The sequence below is a fragment of the Bombina bombina genome, chromosome 4 (genome assembly GCF_027579735.1).
Source record: "Bombina bombina isolate aBomBom1 chromosome 4, aBomBom1.pri, whole genome shotgun sequence".
NCBI classification, from domain to species: domain Eukaryota; kingdom Metazoa; phylum Chordata; class Amphibia; order Anura; family Bombinatoridae; genus Bombina; species Bombina bombina.
Window position 1 is genome coordinate 170,659,561 of NC_069502.1, and position 26,022 is coordinate 170,685,582.

Genomic DNA, 26,022 nt, shown 5'->3' on the forward strand with positions numbered 1-26,022 from the left:
GTATCTGTGCATATTCTTCTTCATAGTAGTGTCTATTACACACAGTTATATGAAACTAGATGTATACTGTCCCTTTCAAGTCATTTTTGTTTTATTATTATTTATGCTTTAAAAATTATGGACCACATTGCCAAAGACCTACCTTCCATATAAAATGGTTTAAAGGGACACTAAACCAAAAAAAAAAAAAAATATTTCATGATTCAGATAGAGCATGCCATTTTAAGCAACTTTCTAATTTACTCCTATTATCAATTTTTTGTTCTCTTGCTATCTTTATTTAAAAAGCAGGAATGTGATGCATAGGAGCTGGGCCATTTTTGGGTTGAGAACCTGGGTTATGCTTGCTTATTGGTGGATAAATGTAAGCCTTCAATAAACAAGCACTATCCATGGTACTGAACCTAAAATGGGCTGGCTGCTAAGATTTACATTCCTGCTTTCAAAATAAAGATAGCAAGAAAACAAAGAAACATTGATAATAGGAGTAAATTAGAAAGTTAATTAAAATTTCATGCTCTATCTGAATCATGAAAGAAAAAAATTGGGTTCAGTGTCCCTTTAAGCCTTTTTAAAATATGCTTCTTTTTTCAGCACAGGGACACACTCTGAAAAGTCACTGTGAGGCTATTTAGAGACAGGTATAAAATATGCTTGAGTAAATATCAGCAAATCACTTTGCAGCATGTACAAGTGTCAGGGAACTGCATTCGTTAGAATGCACACCAGCATCTGTTGGGGAAGTAGATACATTATACCTTTCAGAATTAAAAAAAAAATAAAAACAGAAAAAGTGAGCAAAATAAAAAACTGCATTGCAAAGTATTATGACAACACATAATTAAAACATTTTATGGGGAATAAAATTAGAGTTTAATTTCTCTTTAATTCAGTATTTAACAATTGTACACTTAAATAGGATGCCTCTTTCTTTATATTTAATTACAGGTTTTACAACTCCCCATATAGTATTTGCATGGATACCCTATTCAGGTATAAATAAATTAGGGATGTGCATTCGGGGATTCGTTAGAAAATGAATGTCAAATATGTCCGGCAGCATTCACCTATTTTCTACGCCGGATTTCTTCTTGTGAAGGTGTAACACACCAAAATATGGCTTTGCACAGATCTTAGTGTGTTGTGGTTTCACACGAAGAAATCGTGCTCTGAAAATAGTCGAACGCCTCTGGCGGCATTTTGTTTGGCATTCGTTTGCTAAAAAAAAAAAAATGCATCCCTAATAAATAACTCTAATTGTACTGAATAACAACACCTTGTTAAAGTTTTGTGTAATTAATTGCTATTAGGTATGCTACTAGATGATTTTAATATTGACAGATGTAGAAAATACTTTCAAAACGTTAGTTCTCTATCTTCCCATGCTGCATTTTGGCTAGCGCATTAAATCTAAATGTGCTTCTGTTTTGTATTTCTTTTTTAATGTAATGTTAAAACAACAGGTGCTTTTGGCTTATTCAACCCATTGCAACATTTAGTTACAAGGTGAAATGCCTGGAAGGTAATCTGCTGCCTTAATAGGCGTGCACAGAGCTTGAATTATCATCTCAAGAATGAATTCAATTTATGGCTTGGCAGAAATCTATTTCCCATACACACACAACTCCAGGGAAGATTGTGAAATGCTTATGAAATATAAAATGTAGAAGGGCGTTTTATGAAACCAAAAATGATGAAAACATAAAATTACTTTACTATAAAGTTATAGATTTTTTTATTCTATATAAACACATTTAAAGGAGGCATTCAATTTAAAACTTCAGAAAGCTTTTAACAAGGAAAAAAAAAAAAGAAAGTTTGTTAAAGATTCTGAAAAAAAAAACACTTTACAATTTATTTGTTTTTAATTTTACTTAGTTCTCTTGATATTGTTATTTGAAAAGCAGATCAGAAGGTTCCGGGGTGTACTTGTGTCTTGAGCACTATATAGCAGCAGTTTTAACAATACCTACCTAGGTATGCTCTTCAACAAAGAATGCCACGAGTACTAAAATTTTATAAACAGAAGAAAATTGGAAACTTTTGTATGTTAGGTCTGAATCATGATAGAATTTTTTTGGTTTTTGTGTCCCTTTAGTAAGACGTTCATTTTTATTTTGAAACTAACAAAGTGGTAAAGGGGTGGAAACTCATCAGTTGATAAACAGAACTCCCAGAGTTCTATTGGTGGAATGTGACAGGTTCCGCAGACAAAAAAAGTGATGCAGTTCAGTACACCCTATATAAAAATATATAAATAATAGTAAGACATTTTAAAATGTGCCTTTTTTAGGTACAGTTTAGTAAACATACAAGCCTTTTACATATTTAGCATTCTTAACCTCTTTATTCTTAGGGGCCGATTTATGAAAGTGCGAGTGGACATGATACGATGTAGCTACATCGTATCATGTATGCCGCACATCGAATGCCGACAGCATACGCTGTTGGCATTTATCATGGCACAAGCAGTTCTTGCACAGATTCACAGCCAATCGGCCACTAGCAGGGGGGGTCAATCAGTTGGATCGTATAGGATCGGGCGGATTGATGTCCGCAGCCTCAGAGAAGGCGGACAAGTTATGGAGAAACGGTCTTTAGACCGCTGCTTCATAACTGCTGTTTCCGGCAAGGCTGAAGGCTCGCGCAGAAACAGGGGCATCAAGCTCCATTCGGATCTTGATAATTCGGCCCCATAGTGTACTTTTAAATGCAAGAAACCCCATGAAACCACATTTTCTTCTTTTTTGATTGGAATAGAACTTACAATTTTAAAACAAGTTTCCAATTTACTTCTATTATCAAATTTGCTTCATTATCTTGGCGTATTTGTTGAAGGAGCAGCAATACATTACTGGGACTTTGTTTAACAAATCGGGTGAGCCAATGACAATAGTCATATTTCATGTGAAGCCACCAATCAGCAGTTGTGCATTCTTGCTCCTAAGCCTACCTAAGTATGCTTTGCAACAAAAGATACCAAGAAAACAACATAAATTGAATAACAAGTACATTGGAAAGTTGTTTGTTTTGTTTTTTTTAAATGTGTATGCTCTATCTTAATCTTGAGAGAAAAACGATGTGTGTTATGCACCTATAATCTGGATTTGTACAGATCTTAGTGTGCTGCACCTTCAAAAGAAGAAATCCGGCACCGGACGACCACCATCTAACGCATTTAGCAGCTAATGAAACTGCAGAATAAACATGCCAAGTTACTAAACCACCTTAATATATCACTGTTACGTATCATTTTTTGTCTCCAGCAAATTCTAATTTGTTTTTTTAAGTCTATCTTACTGCTGCATTTGTTTGTGCATGTCTACCCTGTATGGGTGTATTCATGTGCTTAGTTTATTTACACAGTGTGTGTATAAGGAGAATAATGATATATAGCTGGCTCACCAAATGGGATATCCTAATGTATAAGTATGATATGTAGCCAATTAAAACTCAGCTATAAGGAAATACTCAATTTGCTTCTGTTTGCTTTTAGAGTTTTCAGACAACAGCAAAAGAAATGCTCAACCAGGAACTAATGTATTTGTTGTATAGCCACTTAAAGGAACATGAAACACTTTGAGATACTAATATAAAAATGTTTATTATGGGGAGTAAAAAACCCTTTACAATATACATAAATAAATGATTTATTTTGCTTGCTTTACTTGTAAAATACCTATTTTTGTGTAAACATATTGCTCTTCTTATAATACCTCTAGAGAGACCAAAAAGCCAAATTCTGTAACTTAGGTTTCCTTCAAAATGTTGCAGATTGCCCTAACCAGCTACATAACATAAAATGATTACTTCAAGCATTGGACAGACTTATTTACAGCTAGCTCTAACCAGGTTCAGTAGCTCTTTGTAGATAGATAGATAGATAGATAGATAGATAGATAGATAGATAGATAGATAGATAGATAGATAGATAGATACCCAACAGTCAGAGCACTCACACAAACAGTGAAGTTACAGAACCAGGGTGCCAAGAGGTAATCCACATCAAATAAAAGGTACTAGCACTCGCTGGATTTAAATCACTCCAAAATTTATAACAGTGACGTTTCAGGGTTGTTATGTTACTTTAAACTCCCTTTTAACTTGAGTCAGCCATCAGAATATTTTTTTATCTTCAAAAAGAAAAAAACCACAACAACCTGATCTATGATGTTTAACCACAACATCTAAAACAGGTCACGTATGTTAAGAGTCATTAAAGGGGAGGGGTAGGTGTGTCCCTATGATTTAACGATGCCATGATAATGCGGTTTCTCTTCATCCACAATCCATGTTCTTTGAATCTCACAAAGAAGAAAAACATAACAGAGCTTGCATTAGAAAGGCAGTGCAAACAAGCCCTTCCAACAGTGTATAGTTCCAACACAAGCCCTTCCAACACTAATAGTTATATGTAACCAGCACCTCACCTATAATCTCATGTTTCATTCCAGCACCAGGTACACCTCACAGTTTTCTTCAGATACTGTAAAACTTTTTACCTTAGGAGCCAAATTTAACAAGTGTCTTCTGATCATTTCCAGTATATTTTCTTGTACAATTAGAAACTGGCCTACAAATAATGCAGTAAAATACCTATTCTCTCAAAATATATATTTTTTTACTTAAGGTTCCCAAACTTGTATACTCTGTGACACCCTTAATATGAGATTATAAATTCACATTACACGTCTTAGTGTTGTTTTTTCCAAAAGCATTGTATGACTTCATAGTGTGTGAGTGTTTAAAGGTCCTCAAATAATTACCACTACTTAACAAGTAAGAAACTGTGACAAATAAGAAATATGCCTATTTTTAAGAAATAATATTTTTTTTAATATTTAAAGGTCTATTACATTTTTGTTAACTGGCTATTGACTTTATATCCCTTATGGGTAAACTATAGAGATATTCCAACTCAGCATGGCAGTGTGATGAAGGTAGCTGACACTGAAAAATTACAATTCAAGTTATTATAAGGCCAATTAGGTTTTTTTCATATAGTGTGTGTGTATATAAATTAGGTATAAGCACACACACAATATATATATATATATATATATATATATATATATATATATATTTTTTTTTTTTTTTTTTGCAAAGAATATACTCATATTACTCGGTTAGTTTTACTATGCAACACTGACCATATATCAACTGAAAAAAACAGTAACATCAATTACATATACCACAAATCTCTGATCCTTTACTATCCAATAGTGTGGGAATGTAGCCTTACACTGAGTAACAGCAGCACAGTACAATAATACTATTTATAGGGATAATATGCTACATATCATAGGAAAGTTACTATAATCAGGAAGTTTTGGTTTTCACAATAAAACACCAGTATCAGTGCAAGAAGGGAATAAATATACTGCTGCAAACATAAGGACACCGCACAAGCACAGGCTGACTTAGTAAGAAGATGATGGGGCAGCAGCAGGTGCACTCCCGCACCTGTCACACCAAAAAGTGTCCCATCCCGGGAGCAAAGCGTTCCAAAAAAACTCATTATGAACGGAAAAAAGTATACTCGTAAATGTCATAAACCAGAAGGATCAAATAGCCGTACATCCTTGAGAAAAAGTAGGTGCACGTCAAGAACAGAAGTTTACAGAATAAATAAATTAATTAACAAAAAGTTAAACTGGTCAGAATATACCTAACGATGTCCTCGGTTTGGTACAATTAGGTGGTATGAGAAATAATAGCAACTCAGGCTGGTGACATAGAGTTTGCACAAGGGATAAACACACCGGTTCTACTGGACATATGAGAGCCGCGTTGGCAGGTTCACTTACTTATCGTAGTCTTGTGTCATGCCGCGGATCACGGTGGAACTGGACTTTCTAGTTGGGACAGTAAATCCGATCTGTCCTACAGTGTATTGGGCGCAAAAACGGGTTTAGTCGGCTTTTCTCGCTTTTTGAGGTTGGCAGTGATTGAGAGGGAGGTTTAGACGAAGTGAGGCTTATGATTGGCTGACTGCTTTTCCCCTGCTAAGGGAGGGAGGAGAATACTGGGCGTTGATTGGCTGACAGGTGAATGTTTGGGCGTTAAGACGTTGCGGACCTGAAAGGATCGTGTTACCTGAAGACCCTGTCAGAAAGTTCGAAGAAAAATCGTATTGTGAATTAGACGTCACATGTTCTGTCACCAGAGCTGGAAGTGGGACCCTGCACTTATTTGCTTGCACAGCCAATTAGCAAAAAACAAACAAACAAAAAAATATATGTCCAATATGTAATACATTTAGGAGTTTTAGGTCATTTCTGATCACGGTACTATTAGTTGGTGTGTTTGACAATAATGGGGGCTGAGCCAGTTCCCCATACAACAACTCTAAAGTTCACTATCATTTTTTTGTGTATGGTTAACAAATACATTCACCAAAGTTATAGGTTTGTACCAACTTGGAAAAAAAGGATGCTATGCAAGTTTTATGACTGACGTTTTAGATATTAGAAACCAAACTGTCATTTTATTGTTAGGGAATCAATAAATTGGTCTATTTTGTCAAAACATTTGATTGGTTTTTAGTACGAATTTAAACTTTATAGCTATGGAGAGTGCTGTGGAGATAATACTATTGGTTTATGAGGGAAAAGTATATTTTATATATTTTAGATATAAACTTTGTTATGTTTGTTGATCATAAGCACTTTAGAAATAAAAATGTTTAGTTTTTTTGTCTGTGCAGTATGATTTTTTTTGCCAGATGCTGTATTTTCAGAAAGAATGCACAATACACAGTTATTACCTTGGTTTTGCACACACGCAACATGTTTTAGTAGCAGACTTGGACTAGATTACGAGTGGAGCACAAATGTCTGCGCCCGAGCGATAAGAGCTTTATAGCAAGGGCTTGTGCTAGTTGGGTTTACCGCTCATATTACGAGTTGAAAATAAACGCAGTTGCTTGAGAACTGAATGATTACCGCAACTTCAGAGCTCTGGTTAACTGTTTCGCAAAATTAAAGTTGCACCAAAAATACATTACACAATACAGTTACACTCATATTAACACGATCTAATGAAAATTATTAAAATAACATATTGCACAAAAAAGTTATAAAAGCTCAAAGATATGAGGTTTCAGGCAAAGGGCTTTGAGATACATACAAATACATATAGAGAATATGCAATCGGGTTTGCACGAGAGTGGGGTGTTAGGGTTTTTTTTCCCCACTTTTTTTTCTCCATTGACTTCTAGGGGGGAATACGTGAACGCACACGCAATATTCTAACTTCTGATTTTTGCGCTTGTCGGGTTTGTGCAAGAGCGAAAACAGTTTACTTTCAACTTATAATACGAGCGCAAAAATCTTACTTCTAGTGCAATTAACACTCAAGTAGGAGCATTCATTTGCGCTCTACTCGTAATCTGGCCCTGTGTGTCTACAACTTAAAGGGAAGTTAAAATTAAACTTTCATCATTCAGCTAGATAATGCAATTTTAAACGTTCCAATTTACTTCTATTATCTTATTTGCTTAGTTCTCTTGGTTTCCTTTCTTGAAAAGCATACCTAGGTGATCTAAGCATCAGCAATGTGCACATTGGTTAACATTGTATTTGAATCTTGATATAAACATTCTGTGTTTCATGTATTTACTAAGACACATTCATCTTTTATGCCTGTCTTTTCTGTATTTGTTTCTGTTTGTTTTGTTCTAAATCTAGTAACCAAGAGCTGGACAACAGGACAAGATAAATATATGTACAGTCGCCTTAGATCCCCACTGGCTCCAGAGAAAATGACAGCCATGTTTACAGCAAAGAAGCATATGCAAAGTCAGTCCCCACAGTTAAAATGGCCTGGAGGGATCCTTAAGGGCAAGGTGGCTTGTTTTGGTTACAACATTTAACTGATCATCACGATACTAGTGTGGCCATTTAATTGTCCTAAAGTAGAGGGATTTTTCTTAGCAAAATGTTTGTTAAACAAATACCCTAGTTGTTGGTTTCTATGTATACGTTTGTATGCTTGTGTGTGATGAACTTACAGATACATACCCGTCCACAGGATATATTTTAAACCACTAGAAAATGTTATTTTTATTTAATAGAATGTACCGTAGTTTATATTTATTCCTTTAAAATATAACCGGCTCATTTATGTTGAAAACTTCAAAATGGTCCCAAAAAAGCATTACATTTGACCATAGTTCCTGATTCATTTTATAAACAAAAACTGTTTGCAAGATATGAAGGTTAACTTTACCCCATTTATATTTAATGTTCTGTATCCTTTATTTTTCAAAGAAAAGTTGCATCTGAGAAAACATTGCATAGCATTTCTAACCCAAATAGTATACATTTGCTCATGACAACTTTACCTGTGATAGAATCACTTACCACAGACATGCAGATATAATTAAAGGGACATGAAACACAAACATTTTCTTTTAAGATTCAGATAGAGAATACAATTTTAAACAACATTCAAATTTACTTATATTATCTAATTTGCTCCATTCTTTAGATACCCTTTGTTGAAAAAATAGCAATGCACACGGGTGAGCCAATCACACAAGGCATCTACAGTATGTGCAGCCACCAATCAACAGCTACTGAGCCTATTTAGATATGCTTTTCAATAAAGGATATCAAGAGAATGAAGCAAATAAGATAATAGAAGTAAATAGGAAAGTTGTTTAAAATCACATGTTCTTTCTAAATTCCTGAAAGAAAAAAATTGAGTTTAATGAATGTCAGACTCTTATGTTTAATATATATTGGGGGGGGGTTGTGGTTAAATGTCGTTTTTTATATTTCTAAACATGATTTATTTAATATTTAAGTATATGATTGCACAGGTTTTAATACATTCAAATCTCATTTGTAGATACCATTTAGCTTCTATATATCTATATTAACACACTATTTTAGATATTCATATTTTTAAACCTATATATATTTTCATCCTCTGTATGAAGCTGTCAGTGCTGATAAAGTGTTGTCCTCCTGAAGGCTCCCTGTTCCAAAACGTATCCTGGGGTTCCGCTTAGCTGCAATGGGGAAAAAAAAAACAGTAGCCTCCTTACCCTGACTGATGAAGGTCATAACTCCCCATAACGTTAACACTGCCTGCATAGTGATGTCTTAGGGCACAACAAAGTCCCTGAAGTTGAATGGATTTCCGTGTTAGTGAGTCTAAGGCTTGAAGATGGGAATTTAAAACCCTATATCTTAACCCCCTCATTTGAAAGGGTGAACTGGCACAGCTAGGATGTGGCTGATCAATAAAAATGTTAATCACTTGTCTCACTAAGTCATTTCTTGTTGTGAGGGATGGGAGCTATTATAAAGGCCCCTCATGCAAAATAGGGGTTTTCCCTCTTTTAAATAAGGATGTTGCCCCCCTCTATTTTTCTGGTTATCACTAGGCACATGTGTTTAGATTTAGACCAATGCAAAAAAAATCACCTATTTTTCTATATTCTGTTCATTAGTTTGAAAATGCAAACTGAATTCAAATGAATAAAGAAATACATTAATTCAGAAAAAAATAGTTGATACATTCATATGGTTAAAAACATTACTTTAAAGGTGAAAAAGGCTTCTTATTGACAGTTTTACTCTTTAGCAATCTAACATTCGGCTAGATTACGAGTTTTGCAGTACGAGTGAAAAAGCATCGTTATGGCTCTTTTTCACTACCGTTGGTATTACGAGTCTTGCAGGTATATCTGTCCCGCACACTTTTTTGGCCGTAACTCAACGTAACTACCGCAGCTTTTAAAAAGTCCTTTTTCAATGGGACTTCCACAGCACCGCTATTACGAGTTTGCCTGCCCGGCCAAAAAGTGAGTGGTACAGCCTATACCGTCAAGATCCATACCGTAAACTGAAAGTCAGTAGTTATGGGTTTTATGCTACAACCCCGTAACATAAAACTCATAACTAAAGTGCTAAAAAGTACACTAACACCCATAAACTACCTATTAACCCCTAAACCGAGGCCCTCCCGCATTGCAAACACTAAAATAAAATTATTAACCCCTAATCTGCTGCTCCGGACATCACCGCCACTATAATAAACATATTAACCCCTAAACCGCCGCACTCCCGCATCGTAAACACTAGTTAAATATTATTAACCCCTAATCTGCTGTCCCTAACATCGCCGCAACCTAAATTACTGTTATTAACCCCTAATCTGCTGCCCCAAAATCACTGCCACTATACTAAAGTTATTAACCACTAAACCTAACTCTAAGTCTAACCCTAACACCCACTAACTTTAATATAATTAAAATAAATCTAAATAAATATTACTATAATTAACTAAATAATTCCTATTTAAAACTAAATACTTACCTGTAAAATAAACCCTAAGCTAGCTACAATATAACTAATAGTTACATTGTATCTATCTTAAGTTTTATTTTTATTTTACAGATAAGTTTGTATTTATTTTAACTAGGTAGACTAGTTACTAAATAGTTATTAACTATTTACTAGCTACCTAGTTTAAATAAATACAAATTTACCTGTAAAATAAAACCTAGCCTGAGTTACACTAACACCTAACCTTACACTACAGTTAAATAAATTACAAAAAAACAAACGCTAAATTACACAAAATAATAAAGAAATTATCAAATATTTAAACTAATTACACCTAATCTTATAGCCCTATCAAAATAAAAAAGCCCCCCCAAAATAAAAAAAACCCTAGCCTACAATAAACTACCAATGGCCCTTAAAAGGGCCTTTTGCGGAGCATTTCCCCAAATAAATCATCTCTTTTACCTGTAAAAAAAAAATACAAACAAACCCCCAACAGTAAAACCTACCACCCACACAACCAAACCCCCCAAATAAAATCCTATCTAAAAAAACCTAAGCTCCCCATTGCACTGAAAAGGGCATTTGGATGGGCATTGCCCTTAAAACGACATTTCGCTATTTTTCTGCCAAAACCCTAATCTAAAAATAAAACCCACCCAATAAACCCTTAAAAAACCTAACACTAACCCCCAAAGATCCACTTACAGTTTTTGAAGACCAGACATCCATCCTCAACGAAGCGGCAGAAGTCCTCAACGAAGCTGGCAGAAGTCTTCATCCAAGCAGGCCAAAGTCTTCATCCAAGTCGGCAGAAGTCTTCATCCAGACGGCATCTTCTATCTTCATCCATCCGGCGCGGTGCGGCTCCATCTTCAAGACATCCAGCGCGGAGCATCCTTTTCTTTCCACTGCTAACGAAGAATAAAGGTTCCTTTAAGGGACATCATCCAAGATGGCGTCCCTTGAATTCCGATTGGCTGATAGAATTCTATCAGCCAATCGGAATTAAAGGTGATTGGAACAGCCAATAGAATGCAAGCTCAATCCTATTGGCTGATTGGATCAGCCAATAGGATTAAAGCTCAATCCTATTGGCTGATTGCATCAGCCAATAGGATTTTTTTACATTTAATATCAGCCTTTAATATCAGCCAATCGGAATTCAAGGGATGCCATCTTCTTCGTTAGCCGTGGAAAGAAGAGGATGCTCCGCGCCGGATGTCTTGAAGATAGAGCCACTCCGCGCCGGATGAATGAAGATAGAAGACTTCTGCCGGCCTGGATGAAGACTTCGGCCCGCTTGGATGAAGACTTCTGCTGGCTTCGCTGAGGATTTCTGCCGCTTTGTTGAGGATGAATGTCCGGTCTTCAAAAACTGTAAGTGGATCTTCGGGGGTTAGTGTTATGTTTTTCTAAGGGTGGGCTTTATTCTTAGCTTAGGGTTTGGGCAGAAAAAGAGCTAAATGCCCTTTTAAGGGTAATGCCCATCCAAATGCCCTTTTCAGGGCAATGGGGAGCTTAGTTTTTTTAGATAGGATTTTATTTGGGGGGTTTGGTTGTGTGGGTTTTGGGTTTTACTGTTGGGGGGTTGTTTGCATTTTTTATTACAGGTAAAAGAGCTGATTTCATTGGGGCAATGCCCTGCAAAAGGCCCTTTTAAGGGCCATGGCAGTTTATGTTAGGCTAGGGGGTTTTTTTTATCTTGGGGGGGGGTTGATAGGGCTTTTAGATTAGGTGTAATTAGTTTAAATATTTGATCATTTCTTTTTTATTTTGTGTAATTTAGTGTTGTTTTTTTTGTAATTTAGTTAATTGTATTTAATTAATGTAATTTATTTAATTGTAGTGTAAGGTTAGGTGTTAGTGTAACTCAGGTTAGGTTTTTTTTTACAGGTAAATTTATATTTAGTTTAGCTAGGTAGCTAGTAAATAGTTAATAACTATTTAGTAACTAGTCTACCTAGTTAAAATAAATACAAACTTACCTGTGAAATAAAAATAAAACCTAAGATAGATACAATGTAACTATTAGTTATATTGTAGCTATCTTAGGGTTTATTTTATAGGTAAGTATTTAGTTTTAAATAGGAATTATTTAGTTAATGATATTAATTTTTAATTAGATTTATTTTAATTATATTAAAGTTAGGGGTGTTAGGGTTAGACTTGGGGTTAGGTTTAAGGATTAATAACTTTAGTATAGTGGCGGTGAAGTTGGGGGCGGAAGATTAGGGGTTAATAAGTGTAGGTAGGTCGCGACGACATTGGGGGCGGCAGATTAGGGTTTAATAAGTGTAGGTGGGTGGTGGCAACATTGGGGGCGGCAGATTAGGGGTTAATAAGTGTAGGTAGGTGGCAGCGATGTCGGGGGCGGCAGATTAGGGGTTGATAAGTGTAGGTAGGTGGCGGCGATGTCGGGGGCGGCAGATTAGGGGTTAATAAGTGTAGGTAGGTGGCGGCAATGTTGGGGTGGCAGATTAGGGGTTAATAAGTGTAGGTAGGTGGCGGCGATGTCGGGGGCTGCAGATTAGGGGTTAATAACTGTAATGTAGGTGGCGGCGACATTGGGGGTGGCAGATTAGAGGTTAATAAGTGTAGGTAGGTAGCGGCGATGTCGGGGGTGGCAGATTAGGGGTTAATAAGTGTAATGTAGGTGGCGACGATGTCAGGGGCGGCAGATTAGGGGTGTTTAGACTCAGGGTTTATGTTAGGGTGTTAGGTGTAAACATAACTTTTGTTTCCCCATAGGAATCAATGGGGCTGCGTTACGGAGCTATACGCTCCTTTATTGCAGGTGTTACTAGGCTTTTTTTTAGCCGGCTCTCCCCATTAATGTCTATGGGGAAATCGTGCACGAGCACGTAAAACCAGCTCATAGCAGCACTGGTATTTGAGTGCGGTATGGAGCTCAATTTTGCACAACGCTGCAATATTGCCTGCTAACTCCGGATTTATGAAAACCTGTAATAGCAGCGATATAGGGAGGTGAGCGGTGGAAATAACTTGCAAGTTAGTACCGAGCCGCTCTTACCGCAAAACTCGTAATCTAGCCGAAAGTCTTTGTCAGTTGATTGAGTCCCATGTCAGCCAATAAGTGTGTAAGCTTTATATTTTTTCTTGCCAATCATTTTTTATATGCTGTAGCTAGCTTTGTAGCAGAAGCACTAGCTACTACTTTATTTAATTTTAAGCTGCTCTCCACTGTTTTTACTCCAATACACTAACATAGAACCGGCGTCGCAAGTCGGTATCATATATTCAGTGCAAGGACTTACGCGGGAGAATGGAGAAATTTTACTCAATTTTCCCTTTGCCATAAATAGGCAGGCGCAGCAAACCTGAATATATAAGAACCATAACTCCCTTGAGGCCTTAACAAACACCTAACGCATGCGCAATATGTACCTCTCAACCGCCATCCCCCCACCGCAATAACTAATTAAATGTATTAACCCCTAATCTGCCAACCCCCTCATCGCAAAGTACCTAATAAAGTGATTAACCCCTATCGCAAATGCTTTTTGCATGCTAGATTAGCGCTCAAGCGAAAATTTTTACTTTCAACTTTTTATACGAGCACTACCCAATGTGTGCAAAAAGCTTAATTTTTCGCAGAGTTGTTTTACATTGAGATGATTGGATAAAAACTAAAACAAAACCGCAACGTAATAAACAGGCTATTAACTGAGATTTGTGCAAGGGTCTCCAAATCTACATTCAAACAAAATATATGCAAGCAATATGAAAGACAAACATAGCAACTGATTGGTTGAGTATTGGTGACTTCTGCCTAACACTTTGCAGAAAATTGCAATTTATTAAAAAAAAAAAGCACATATAAATATATAACCATAAAAATTCTGCAATCACCTATTAATGACAGGATTAAGGGGACCACTCATTGGAAAGAGAGAGCTCCACTTTATACAAACTGTTCAAATCAGCCAATAGGATGTAAGCAGCTCTAATCCTGTTGTCTGATTTGAAATTTTCAACCAATAGAAATGCAAGGTACCCCAATATAAAACGGGTACCTCGCATTCAATCTTCAGTGTGTGGCGGACAATCGCATTAAGAGGAGGCTCCACGTCGGATGACTGCGCCGCCGATCCGCCTCCGCTTGAAGATGGTGCCGCCTCCGCCACACAGGGATGAAGATTGAAGATGGAGTTGCCTGGAAGAAGACCTTCCCCTCCGGACTTCAGGAATAGTGAGTACCTATTTCGGGGTTAGTGTTAGTTTATTTTTAGTTTTTTTGAGGTGCTTTTTTTTTTTAAGATTAGGGCTTTTTATTTTTTTAATGGGCAGCAAAAGAGCTGATTTCCCTCTTTTTTATTTTTGGGGGTTAGGTTGGTTGGGGGTTGTATATTGTTAGGGGAGACTTTGTCATTTTTTTCCAAAAAGAGCTGATTTCTTTAATGCCCTACAAAAGGAACTTTTAAGGGCTATTGGTAGTTTATTCTTAGATTAGGGTGTTTTTATTTCGGGGTGGCTTTTTTGTTTTTATAGGGGTTATTAGAATAGGTTTAATTTTTTTTATTTTTGATAATTTCATTTATTATTTTGTGTAATCTTAGATTTTTTTATTTTTTTAATCTTAGTTTTTCTTTAACGTAATCATATTTTTTTATTTTGAGTAAGGATAGTTTTTTTTATTTTCAGTAATGATAGGTTAATTTAGTTTTTTATAATTTTGTTAAATGTTTATTATTTTAAATGTAGTTAGTCTTTTTTATTTTATGTAATTATAGTTTAATTGGGGTTATTTTAGGGGGTGTTAGGTTAGGGGGCTTAGTTATGAGATTGATATTTTGCATTGTGGAAGGCTAGCGGTTTAGGGGTTAATTTGGTAGTTTGCATTGTGTGGGGGTTGGTGGTTGAGGGGTTAATAGGTTAATTAGGTAGTTTGCTTTGTGGGGGGTTGGCGGACTAGAGGTTAATAACTTTATTAGGTAGATTGCGATGTGGGGGTTGGTGGATTAGGGGTTAATAACTTTATTAGGTGGATTGCGATGTGGTGGTTTGGCGGATTAGGGGTTAATAACTTTATTAGGTAGATTGCGATGTGGATGTTGGCGGATTAGGGGTTAATAACTTTATTAGGTAGATTGCGATGTGGGGGTTGGCAGATTAGAGGTTAATAACTTTATTAGGTAGATTGCGATGTGGGGGTTGGCGGATTAGGGGTTAATAACTTTATTCGGTGGATTGCGATGTGGGGGTTTGGCGGATTAGGGGTTAATAACTTTCACCTAGATTACGAGTTTTGCTCTATACTGGGTGCGTAAAGAACACAAAAAAAATAGTGGTATCACACCTTCCATATCGCTGCCATTACGAGTTACTGAAAAACCTCCTTGTGCTGTGCGTTATGGTGCGTTAAGCTCCATACCGCACAAAAGCCAAGGGCTAAGTTTACGTGCTCGTGCACACTTTCCCCCATAGACATCAATGGGGAGAGAGTGTTAGAAAAAAACTAACACCTGTGATCGTGGAATATAAACCCCTAGTCTAGACACCCCTAATCCCTCAACATCGCTGACACAAAATAAAGTTATTAACCCCTGATCTGCTGCTCCCCGACATCGCCGACGCTAAATAAAGTGACTAACCCCTAATCCACCGCTCCCCGACACTAAATAAACCTATTGACCCCTAAACCGCTGGGCCCCCACATTGCAACTAATAAACTAAACCTATTAACCCCTAAACCGCCAGCCCCCCACATCTCGACTAATAAACTAAACTTATTAACCTCTAAACCGCCAGTCCCCACATAGTAACTAATAAACTAAACCTATTAACCCCTAAACCACCAGGCCCCACATCGCAAAACACTAAATTAAACTATTAACCCCTAAACCTAACACCCCCTAACTTTAAATTAAAAGTTACAATATAACTATCTTAAAATAAATAAAAACTTACCTGTGGAATAAAAAAAAACTAAAATTAAACTATAAATTAACCTAACATAACTATTCTAAAATAAACTACCAATTCAAAATCCTAAATTACATGATTAAAAAACCTACACTACGAAAAAATAAAAAACCTAAATTACAAATTTAAATAAACCTAATACTACGAAAAAAATAAAAAAATCTAACACTGCAAAAAATAAAAAACACTTAAATTATGAAAAATAAAAAACTAAATTATCCAAAATAATAGAAACACCCCTTAACCTAACAATAAACTACCAATAATCCTTAAAATGGCCTTTTGTAGGGCATTGCCCTAAGTTAACAGCTCTTTTACATTAAGAAATTACAAAGTCCCCCCTAAAAGTAAAACCCCCCCACCCAACCAATCCCCCCTCAAATAAAACCCTAAAACTACAAAAATTCTAAGCAACCCATTGCCCTAAAGGGGCATTTGTATTATTATTATTATACTTTATTTATGGATACAATTAATTTAAATAAAACAATAATATAAAACTTGTAAGAGTTCAGTGTACGGTCACCGCCGTACACTGAAACTTCAATGCAAGGTACCCGTTTAAATATGGGGTACCTTGTATTCCTATTGGCTGACATTTTAAAATCAGCAAATAGGATGAGAGCTACTGAAATCCTATTGGCTGATTTGAAAAGTTAAAACCTCCCACCCACCCAAACCCCCAAAATAAACATTTTTAAACGGGTACCTTGCATTCAAGCTTCAGTGTACAGCAGTGACCGTATGAAGAGGATCCTACACGCTGGATGTCCGCGCCGCCGGCAAAGATACTCAGCGCCTCCACAGCTCCGCACCTCCAAAGCTCCATGCCACCAGGATGAAGATAGAAGATGCTGCCTGGATGAAGGCTTCTCGCCGCCTGGATGAAGATGGATGTCCGGACTTCAGAAACCGTGAGTAGATTTCCTGAGGTTAGTGTTAGGTTTTTTTGTTTTTTTTGGGGGTGTTTTTTTTTTTTAGATTAGGGATGGGCAGTAAAAGAACTAAATGCCCTTTTAAGGGCAGTAAAAGAGCTGAATGCCCTTTTAAGGGCAATGCCCATACCAATGCCCCTTTAGGGGCAATGGGAATTTTAGGATTTTTTTAGACTTAGGTTTTTTTATTTTGGGGGTATTGTTGGGGGGTTTTTACTTTTAGGGGGGACTTTGTAATTTTTTAATGTAAAAGAGCTGTTTAACTTAGGGCAATGCCCTACAAAAGGCCCTTTTAAGAGCTATTGGTAGTTTATTGTTAGGTTAGGGGGTGTTTTTATTTTGGGGGGCTTTTTTGTTTTTATAGGGCTATTAGATTAGGTGGGCCTTTTAAGGGCAATGCCCATACCAATGCCCCTTTAGCGGAAATGGGTATTTTAGGATTTTTTTAGACTTAGGTTTTTTTATTTTGGGGGTGTTGTTGAGGTTTTTTTACTTTTAGGGGGGACTTTGTAATTTTTTAATGTAAAAGAGCTGTTTAACTTAGGGCAATGCCCGACAAAAGGCCCTTTTAAGGGCTATTGGTAGTTTATTGTTAGGTTAGGGGGTGTTTTTATTTTGGGGGGCTTTTTGTTTTTATAGGGCTATTCGATTAGGTATAATTTTTATTATTTTGGATAATTTCATTTTTTATTTTTTGTAATCTTATTGTTATTTTATTTTCGTAATTTTAGCGTTTTTTTTGTAATGTTAGATTATTTTAATTTTTTTGTAGTATTAGGTTTATTTAAATTTGTATATAGGTTTTTTTATTTTTTCGTAGTGTTAGGTTTTTTTAATCATGTAATTTAGGATTTTTAATTGGTAGTTTATTTTATTTTATTAGAATAGTTATGTTAGGTTAATTTATAGTTTAAAGGGATACTGAACCCACATTTTTTCTTTCGTGATTCAGATAGAGCATGCAATTTTAAGCAACTTTCTAATTTACTCCTATTATCAATTTTTCTTCGTTCTCTTGCTATCTTTATTTGAAAAAGAAGGCATCTAAGCTTTTTTATTAGTTCAGTACTCTGGACAGCACTTTTTTATTGGTAGATGAATTTATCCATCAATCAACAAGAACAACCCAGGTTGTTCACCAAAACTGGGCCGGCATCTAAACTTACATTCTTGCATTTCAAATAAAGATACCAAAAAAATGAAGAAAATTTGATAATAGGAGTAAATTAGAAAGTTGCTTACAATTTCATGCTCTATCTGAATCGCGAAAGAAAAAAATTAGGTTCAGTGTCCGTTTAATCTTAGGTTTCTTTTATTTCACAGGTAAGTTTTTATTTGTTTTAAGATAGTTATATTGTAACTTTTAATTTAAAGTTAGGGGGTGTTAGTTTTAGGGGTTAATAGTTTAATTTAGTGTTTTGCGATGTGGGGGGCTGGCAGTTTAGGGGTTATTATGTTTAGTTTATTATTTAGGATGTGGGAGGCTGGCGGTTTAGGGGTTAATACTTTATTATAGTGTTGGCGATGTGGGGGGGGGCGGCGATTTAGGGGTTACTAGATTTATTTAGTGTTCGCGATGTTGGGGGTTGGCTCTTTAGGGGTTAATAGCATTTGCTATGCGGGAAGGTGGAGGTTTAGGGGTAAATAGGGAGTTTATAGGTGTTAGTGTACTTTGTAACATTTTAGTTATGAGTTTTGTGAAACATTTTTGTTTTGCAAAATCCATAACTACTTGTCTCAGATCGCGGAATGGTTCGTGTTGGTATAGGCTTTAACGCAAGCATTTTAGCCGGACCACACAACCTGTAATTCAGCGCTATGGAAAAATCCTGCACTCAAATGTCATTGTTTGATTGTGGAATGTATGGTTGCGTTTAGGCTAAAATGCTTGCGATATAGCTGTACTGCAGCAACTCGTAATATGTGTTACCTGCCATTCCACGCGCAATGGCCAATTTTTCAGCGGTATAGCCGTACCACACCGTAATGCAAAACTTGTAATCTAGCGATTTATTAGGTGGATTGCGATGTGGGTGGTTGGTGCATTAGAGGTTAATAACTTTATTAGGTGGATTGCGATGTGGGGGATTGGCGGTTTGTTTAGGGGTTAATACTTTTATTTGTAGCTGCGATGTGGGGGGATGGCTTATATAGGGTTTTTGACGTGCCGGTTTAATTTTTGGGAGGCGGGTTAGATTTTTATGGGAGATTTTAACTTTTTTGTTTTTTACTTAGGCGCCGACAGTTCATAAACTGCAGTAAGTCACTGGCGACTCCAGAAATTTGTATTTCCGCACATTTTTGAACCTCACCAGTTTATCTGCCGTATATGTTATTCACCTGATGTGCGAGGTGAACTTATGGGCAGCATGGGTTTCTTCATTATTTTTCTTTAACTAAAGTTAATTTCTAACAATGCTTATGCTGCTGAAAAAAATGATGTATGATTGGTGTTAGTGCCTCAGCATTTGGCAAACTCACATTAATTTTAGGCTTTGTTGTAAATTTAAACAAAATTTGCAATAAAGTCTCTTTTTACTACACTGGAATCCATAAGTGACCTTTAGTTGTCATAAAGGGACAGTCTAGTCAAAATTAAACTTTCATGATTCAGATTGGGTATACCATTTTAAACAACTTTCCAATTTACTTTTATCATCAATTTTGCTTTGGTCTCTTGGTATTCTTTGTTGAAAGCTAAACCTAGGTAGGCTCATATGATAATTTCTAAGCCCTCGAAGGCCGTCTCTTATCTCAGTTTTTTTATAGCTAGACAGTGCTAGTTCCTGTGTGCCATATAGATAACATTGTGCTCACTATCATGGAGTTATCTAGGAGTCAGCACTGATTGGCTAAAATTCAAGTCTATCAAAATAACTGAAATAAGGGTGCAATTTGGAGAGGCTTAGAAACAAGGTAATCACAGAGGTAAAAAGTGTATTAATATAACTGTGTTGGTTATGCAAAACTGGGGAATGGGTAATAAAGGGATTATCTATCTTTTAAAACAATAAAAATTCTGGAGAAGACTGTACCTTTTAATTCTGCTAGGGCAAAACAGTAATCTGGCAGGGATGTAAATATCAAAAAGTTGTAATTCTTTTCTAAAGCCGTTTTAACAGATGTCTGCTTGGTGAATTACAAGCTTCATTGTAAACGCCCCCAATGATTTTCTGGCTACATACAGGAATAGTTTTTCAAAATACTTCTTACGCAAGAATATTATTGTGATGCTGCAGATAACTTTTATAGGGATTATATTTAAATATTTCTATGACTGTTAAATGTTAGTACCACAATTTATTCTCTCACTAAAATGACAGGAACATTTATCTTTTCTTTGTCTTTTAATGGGATTCAAAAATGTAACCCTGTTCTCTCTTTACCTCCAAAACACTGCATGTACCTCCTCACCCAGGAGCTCTTAAAGGGACACTGAACCCAGTTATTTTCTTTCGTGATTCAGATAGCGCATGCAATTTTATGCAACTTTCTAATTTGCTCCTATTATCAATTTTTCTTCATTCTCTTGCTATCTTTATTTGAAAAAGAAGGCATCTAAGCTAAGGAGACAGCCCATTTTTGGTTCAGGACCATGGACAGCACTAGTTTATTGGTGGGTGAATTTATCCACCAATCAGCAAGAACAAGCCAGGTTGTTCACCATCTAAACTTATATTCTTGCTTTTCAAATAAAGATACCAAGAGAATGAAGAAAATGTGATAATAGGAGTAAATTAGAAAGTTGCTGAAAATTGCATGCTCTATCTGAATCACATATAGAAAAAAATTGGGTTCAGTGTCCCTTTAATTTAAAAACAGAAGATTCCATTTTTGGGGGGAGTGCATAGTTCATATGGAGATTCTAGTGTCAAAATAAAATGCTCTATTTTGTTCCTTTCTTCTGCTCCTTTAAAGGGGTTTAAGCACAGTCAAATTCTGAGTGGAGCATACGCATATATGAATCTTCTCATTTGCTCACAAGCTGTACTGTCATCCGAAGTGATACAAGATTATAGCTTTGACAATGAATGAATTTCATTTTTTACTTCAAGTAGAACTTTGGAAGTGTGAATTATAAAATTAGGCAGCATGATAAATTGTTAGAAAAAAACAACTACATTGAACATGTTAGGCAGAAGTCACCAATACTCAAACAATCATTTGCTATGTTTGTCTTTCATATTGCTTGCATTTATTTTGTTTAAATGTAGATTTGGAAACCCTTGCAAAAATCTCACGCCTAGATTTAGAGTTCTGCGTTAGCCGTCAAAGCCAGCGTTAGGGGGTCCTAACGCTGGTTTTGGCCGCCCGCTGGTATTTAGAGTCAGCCAGCAAAGGGTCTAACGCTCACTTTCCAGCCGCAACTTTTCCATACCGCAGATCCCCCTACACCAAATGCGTATCCTATCTTTTCAATGGGATCTTTCTAACGCTGGTATTTAGAGTCTTGGCTGAAGTGAGCGTTAGAAATCTAACAACAAGACTCCAGCCGCAAAGAAAAGCCAGGAGTTAAGAGCTTTCTGGGCTAACGCCGGTTAATAACTATTTAATAACTACCTAGCTAAAAGAAACACAAAATTACCAGTAAAATAAATCCTAAGCTAAATTACAATTAAACCTAACACTACACTATCAATAAATTAAATACAAATACCTACAAATAAATACAAATAAATACACTAACTAAAGTACAAAAAATAAAAAAAGAACTAAGTTACAAAAAATAAAAAAATAATTTACAAACATTATAAAAATATTACAACAATTTTAAGCTAATTACACCTACTCTAAGCCCCCTAATAAAATAACAAAGCCCCCCAAAATAAAAAAATGCCCTACCCTATTCTACAATAAAAATTGTAAAGCTCTTTTACCTTACCAGCCCTTAAAAGGGCCTTTTGCGGGGCATGCCCCAAAGAATTCTGCTCTTTTGCCTGTAAAAAAAACATACAATACCCCCCCAACATTACAACCCACCACCCACATACCCCTAATCTAACCCAAACCCCCCTTAAATAAACCTAACACTAAGCCACTGAAGATCTCCCTACCTTGTCTTCACCACGCCGGGTATCACCGATCCGTCCAGAAGAGGGTCCGAAGTCTTCATCCAATCCGGGCGATGTCTTCATCCAAGCGGGGGCTGAAGAGGTCCATCATCCGGCTGAAGTCTTCATCCAAGCGGGGGCTGAAGAGGTCCATCATCCGGCTGAAGTCTCCATCCAAGCGGGGGCTGAAGAGGTCCATCATCCGGCTGAAGTCTTCTATCAAGTGGCATCTTCAATCTTCTTTCTTCCGGTTCCATCTTCATCCCGCCGACGCGGAACATCCTTCCTCCACGACAAACTCCCGACGAATGAAGGTTCCTTTAAGGGACGTCATCCAAGATGGCGTCCCTCAAATTCCGATTGTCTGATAGGATTCTATCAGCCAATCGGAATTAAGGTAGGAAAATTCTGATTGGCTGATTGAATCAGCCAATCAGATTCAAGTTCAATCCGATTGGCTGATCCAATCAGCCAATCAGATTGAGCTTGCATTCTGTTGGCTGTTCCGATCAGCCAATAGAATGTGAGCTCAATCTGATTGGCTGATCCAATCAGCCAATCGGATTGAACTTGAATCTGATTGGCTGATTCAATCAGCCAATCAGAATTTTCCTACCTTAATTCCGATTGGCTGATAGAATCCTATCAGACAATCGGAATTCGAGGGACGCCATCTTGGATGATGTCCCTTAAAGGAACCTTCATTCGTCAGGAGTTTGTCGTGGAGGAAGGATGTTTCGCGTCGGCGGGATGAAGATGAAGCCGGAAGAAAGAAGATTGAAGATGCTGCTTGATAGAAGACTTCAGCCGGATGATGGACCTCTTCAGCCCCCGCTTGGATGAAGACTTTAGCCGGATGATGGACCTCTTCAGCCCCTGCTTGGATGAAGACATCGCCCGGATTGGATGAAGACTTCGGACCCTCTTCTGGACGGTTTGGTGATACCCGGCGTGGTGAAGATAAGGTAGGGAGATCTTCAGGGGCTTAGTGTTAGGTTTATTTAAGGGGGATTTGGGTTAGATTAGGGGTATGTGGGTGGTGGGTTGTAATGTTGGGGGGGGTATTGTATGTTTTTTTTTACAGGCAAAAGAGCAGAATTCTTTGGGGCATGCCCCGCAAAAGGCCCTTTTAAGGGCTGGTAAGGTAAAAGAGCTTTACAATTTTTATTGTAGAATAGGGTAGGGCATTTTTTTATTTTGGGGGGCTTTGTTATTTTTTTAGGGGGCTTAGAGTAGGTGTAATTAGTTTAAAATTCTTGTAATCTTTTTTTATTTTTTGTAATTTAGTGTTTGTTTGTTTTTTGTAATGTAGTGTTTGTTTTTTTTTTGTAATTTAGTTTAATTGATTTAATTGTAGATAATTGTAGGTAGTTTATTTAATTAATTTATTGATAGTGTAGTGTTCGGTTTAATTGTAACTTAGGTTAGGATTTATTTTACAGGTAATTTGGTAATTATTTTAACTAGGTAGCTATTAAATAGTTATTAACTATTTAATAGCTATTGTACCTGGTTAAAATAAATACAAAGTTGCCTGTAAAATAAATATAAATCCTAAAATAGCTACAATATAATTATTCGTTATATTGTAGCTATATTAGGGTTTATTTTACAGGTAAGTATTTAGCTTTAAATAGGAATAATTTATTTAATAAGATTTATTTTATTTTGTTAGATAAAAATTATATTTAACTTAGGGGTGTGTTAGTGTTAGGGTTAGACTTAGCTTTAGGGGTTAATACATTTATTAGAGTAGCAGTGAGGTCCGGTCCGCAGATTAGGGGTTAATAATTGTAGGTAGGTAGCGGCGACGTGGGGGGGGGCAGATTAGGGGTTAATAAATATAATATAGGGGTCGGCGGGGGTTAGGGGCAGCAGATTAGGGGTTCATAGGGATAACGTAGGTTGCGGCGGTGTCCGGAGCGGCAGATTAGGGGTTAAAAATAATATGCAGGGGTCAGCGTTAGCGGGGGCGGCAGATTAGGGGTTAATAAGTGAAAGGCTAGGGGTGTTTAGACTCGGGGTACATGTTAGAGTGTTAGGTGCAGACATAGGAAGTGTTTCCTTATAGGAAACAATGGGGCTGCGTTAGGAGCTGAACGCTGCTTTTTTGCAGGTGTTAGGTTTTTTTTCAGCTCAAACTGCCCCATTGTTTCCTATGGGGGAATCATGCACAAGCACGTTTTTGAAGCTGGCCCGTCCGTAAGCACCGCTGATATTGAGAGTTGCAGTGGCGGTAAATTATGCTATACGCTCCCTTTTTGGAGCCTAACACAGCCCTTCTGTGAACTCTAAATACCAGTGGTATTTAAAAGGTGCGGGGGAAAAAATACACGCGTAGCTAACGCACCCCTTTGGCCGCAGAACTCTAATTCTAGCTGTTTGTTAATAGCTTGTTTATTACGTTGGGGTTTTATTTTATTTTTTATCCAATCATCTCAAAGTAAAACAACTCTGCAAGAAGTACGCTTTTTGCACACGTTGGGTAGCCGTATACCAAGTTGAAAGTAAAAAGTTTTCTCTCGAGCACTAAGCCAACACGTGCAAAAAGCTGAACTTTGAATATCGCAATCGTGTTAACATTTTTCTCCATTGGGGTCCATTTATCATTGTGCGGACGGACATGATCCGCTATAGCGAACCATGTCCGCCGCACATCGATAAATGCCGGCACCATACGCTGTCAGCATTTATCATTGCACCAGCAGTTCTTGTGAACTGCTGGTGCAACGCCGCCCCTGCAGATTCGCAGCCAATCGGCTGGCAGCAGGGGGTGTCAATCAACCCGATCGCATCGGGTTGATTTTCGGCGATGTCTGTCCGCCACTTCAGAGCAGGCAGACAGGTTATGGAGTAGCGGTCTTTAGACCGCTGCTCCATAACTTGTGTTTCTGGCGAGCCTGAACGCTCGGAAGAAACACGGGGCATCAAGCTCCATTCGCAGCTTGATAAATAGATCCCATACAAGTCAATTGAGCTCAAAAAGTGGAAAAAACCTAACACCCTACTCGCATGCAAACCTGATCACGTTTTCTCAAGTGCGCTAACCCGACATGAAAATATTAATATTTCACATTCTTAAGTTCTTCACATAGAATATGTTCTATTTATTCATAAATACATATTTCTACATATATCTGATGGTGTTTTGGTAAAATATACGTCTCTATACCCCCCCCCTCTCTCTCTCTCTCTCTCTCTCTCTCTCTATATATATATATATATATATATATATATATATATATATATATATATATATATATAAGTATAGATATATACAGATATATAAAGGAATATATATTTAAAAATAATTAGAACATATTCCCCATGTGAAGAACTTTTGAATGTGAAATATTTACAGTAAATACATAGTTAAACACTTTATTAGATATGAATATTGCATAAATATTCTTTTACATATTTTCATCTACTTGACTGTAAAGGGCTCCAATGCACTTATATATTTGTCTATATATGTATACATATATACAGTATTTAAGTGTTTTTATGTGTATACATGACTGTAAATACATATATACACAAACACACACATATATATATATACAAATACATATTTACACATGTATATGTATGCATCTCTATGTTAAAGCCCTTTGCATGCTTTTTTTGTTTCCTGAGACCTCATGTATTTGAGCCCTTATAACTTTTTTATGCAATTTACAAAAAAAAAATGTTTTATTAGATAGTGTTATTATGAGTGTCACTGTACTTTTAAATGTATTTTTAATGTGTTTTGTGACACTTTATTCAAGAGTAACAGTTAACCATAGC

The 26,022-nt window shown here is 36.7% G+C and overlaps 1 protein-coding gene across 2 annotated transcripts in view; it reads right to left on the reverse strand.

The window, feature by feature from the left end:
• Positions 1-5,953, reverse strand: part of GRHL1 (grainyhead like transcription factor 1) — a 58,119-nt gene extending 52,166 nt beyond the window's left edge. For both annotated transcript variants that reach the window (XM_053709697.1, XM_053709695.1), the window contains exon 1: positions 5,808-5,953. In XM_053709697.1, the coding sequence (XP_053565672.1) occupies positions 5,808-5,827 (20 nt within the window). In that variant the 5' untranslated portion in view covers positions 5,828-5,953. The remainder of the gene's footprint in view (positions 1-5,807) is intronic.
• Between the last annotated feature and the right edge of the window lie 20,069 nt (positions 5,954-26,022).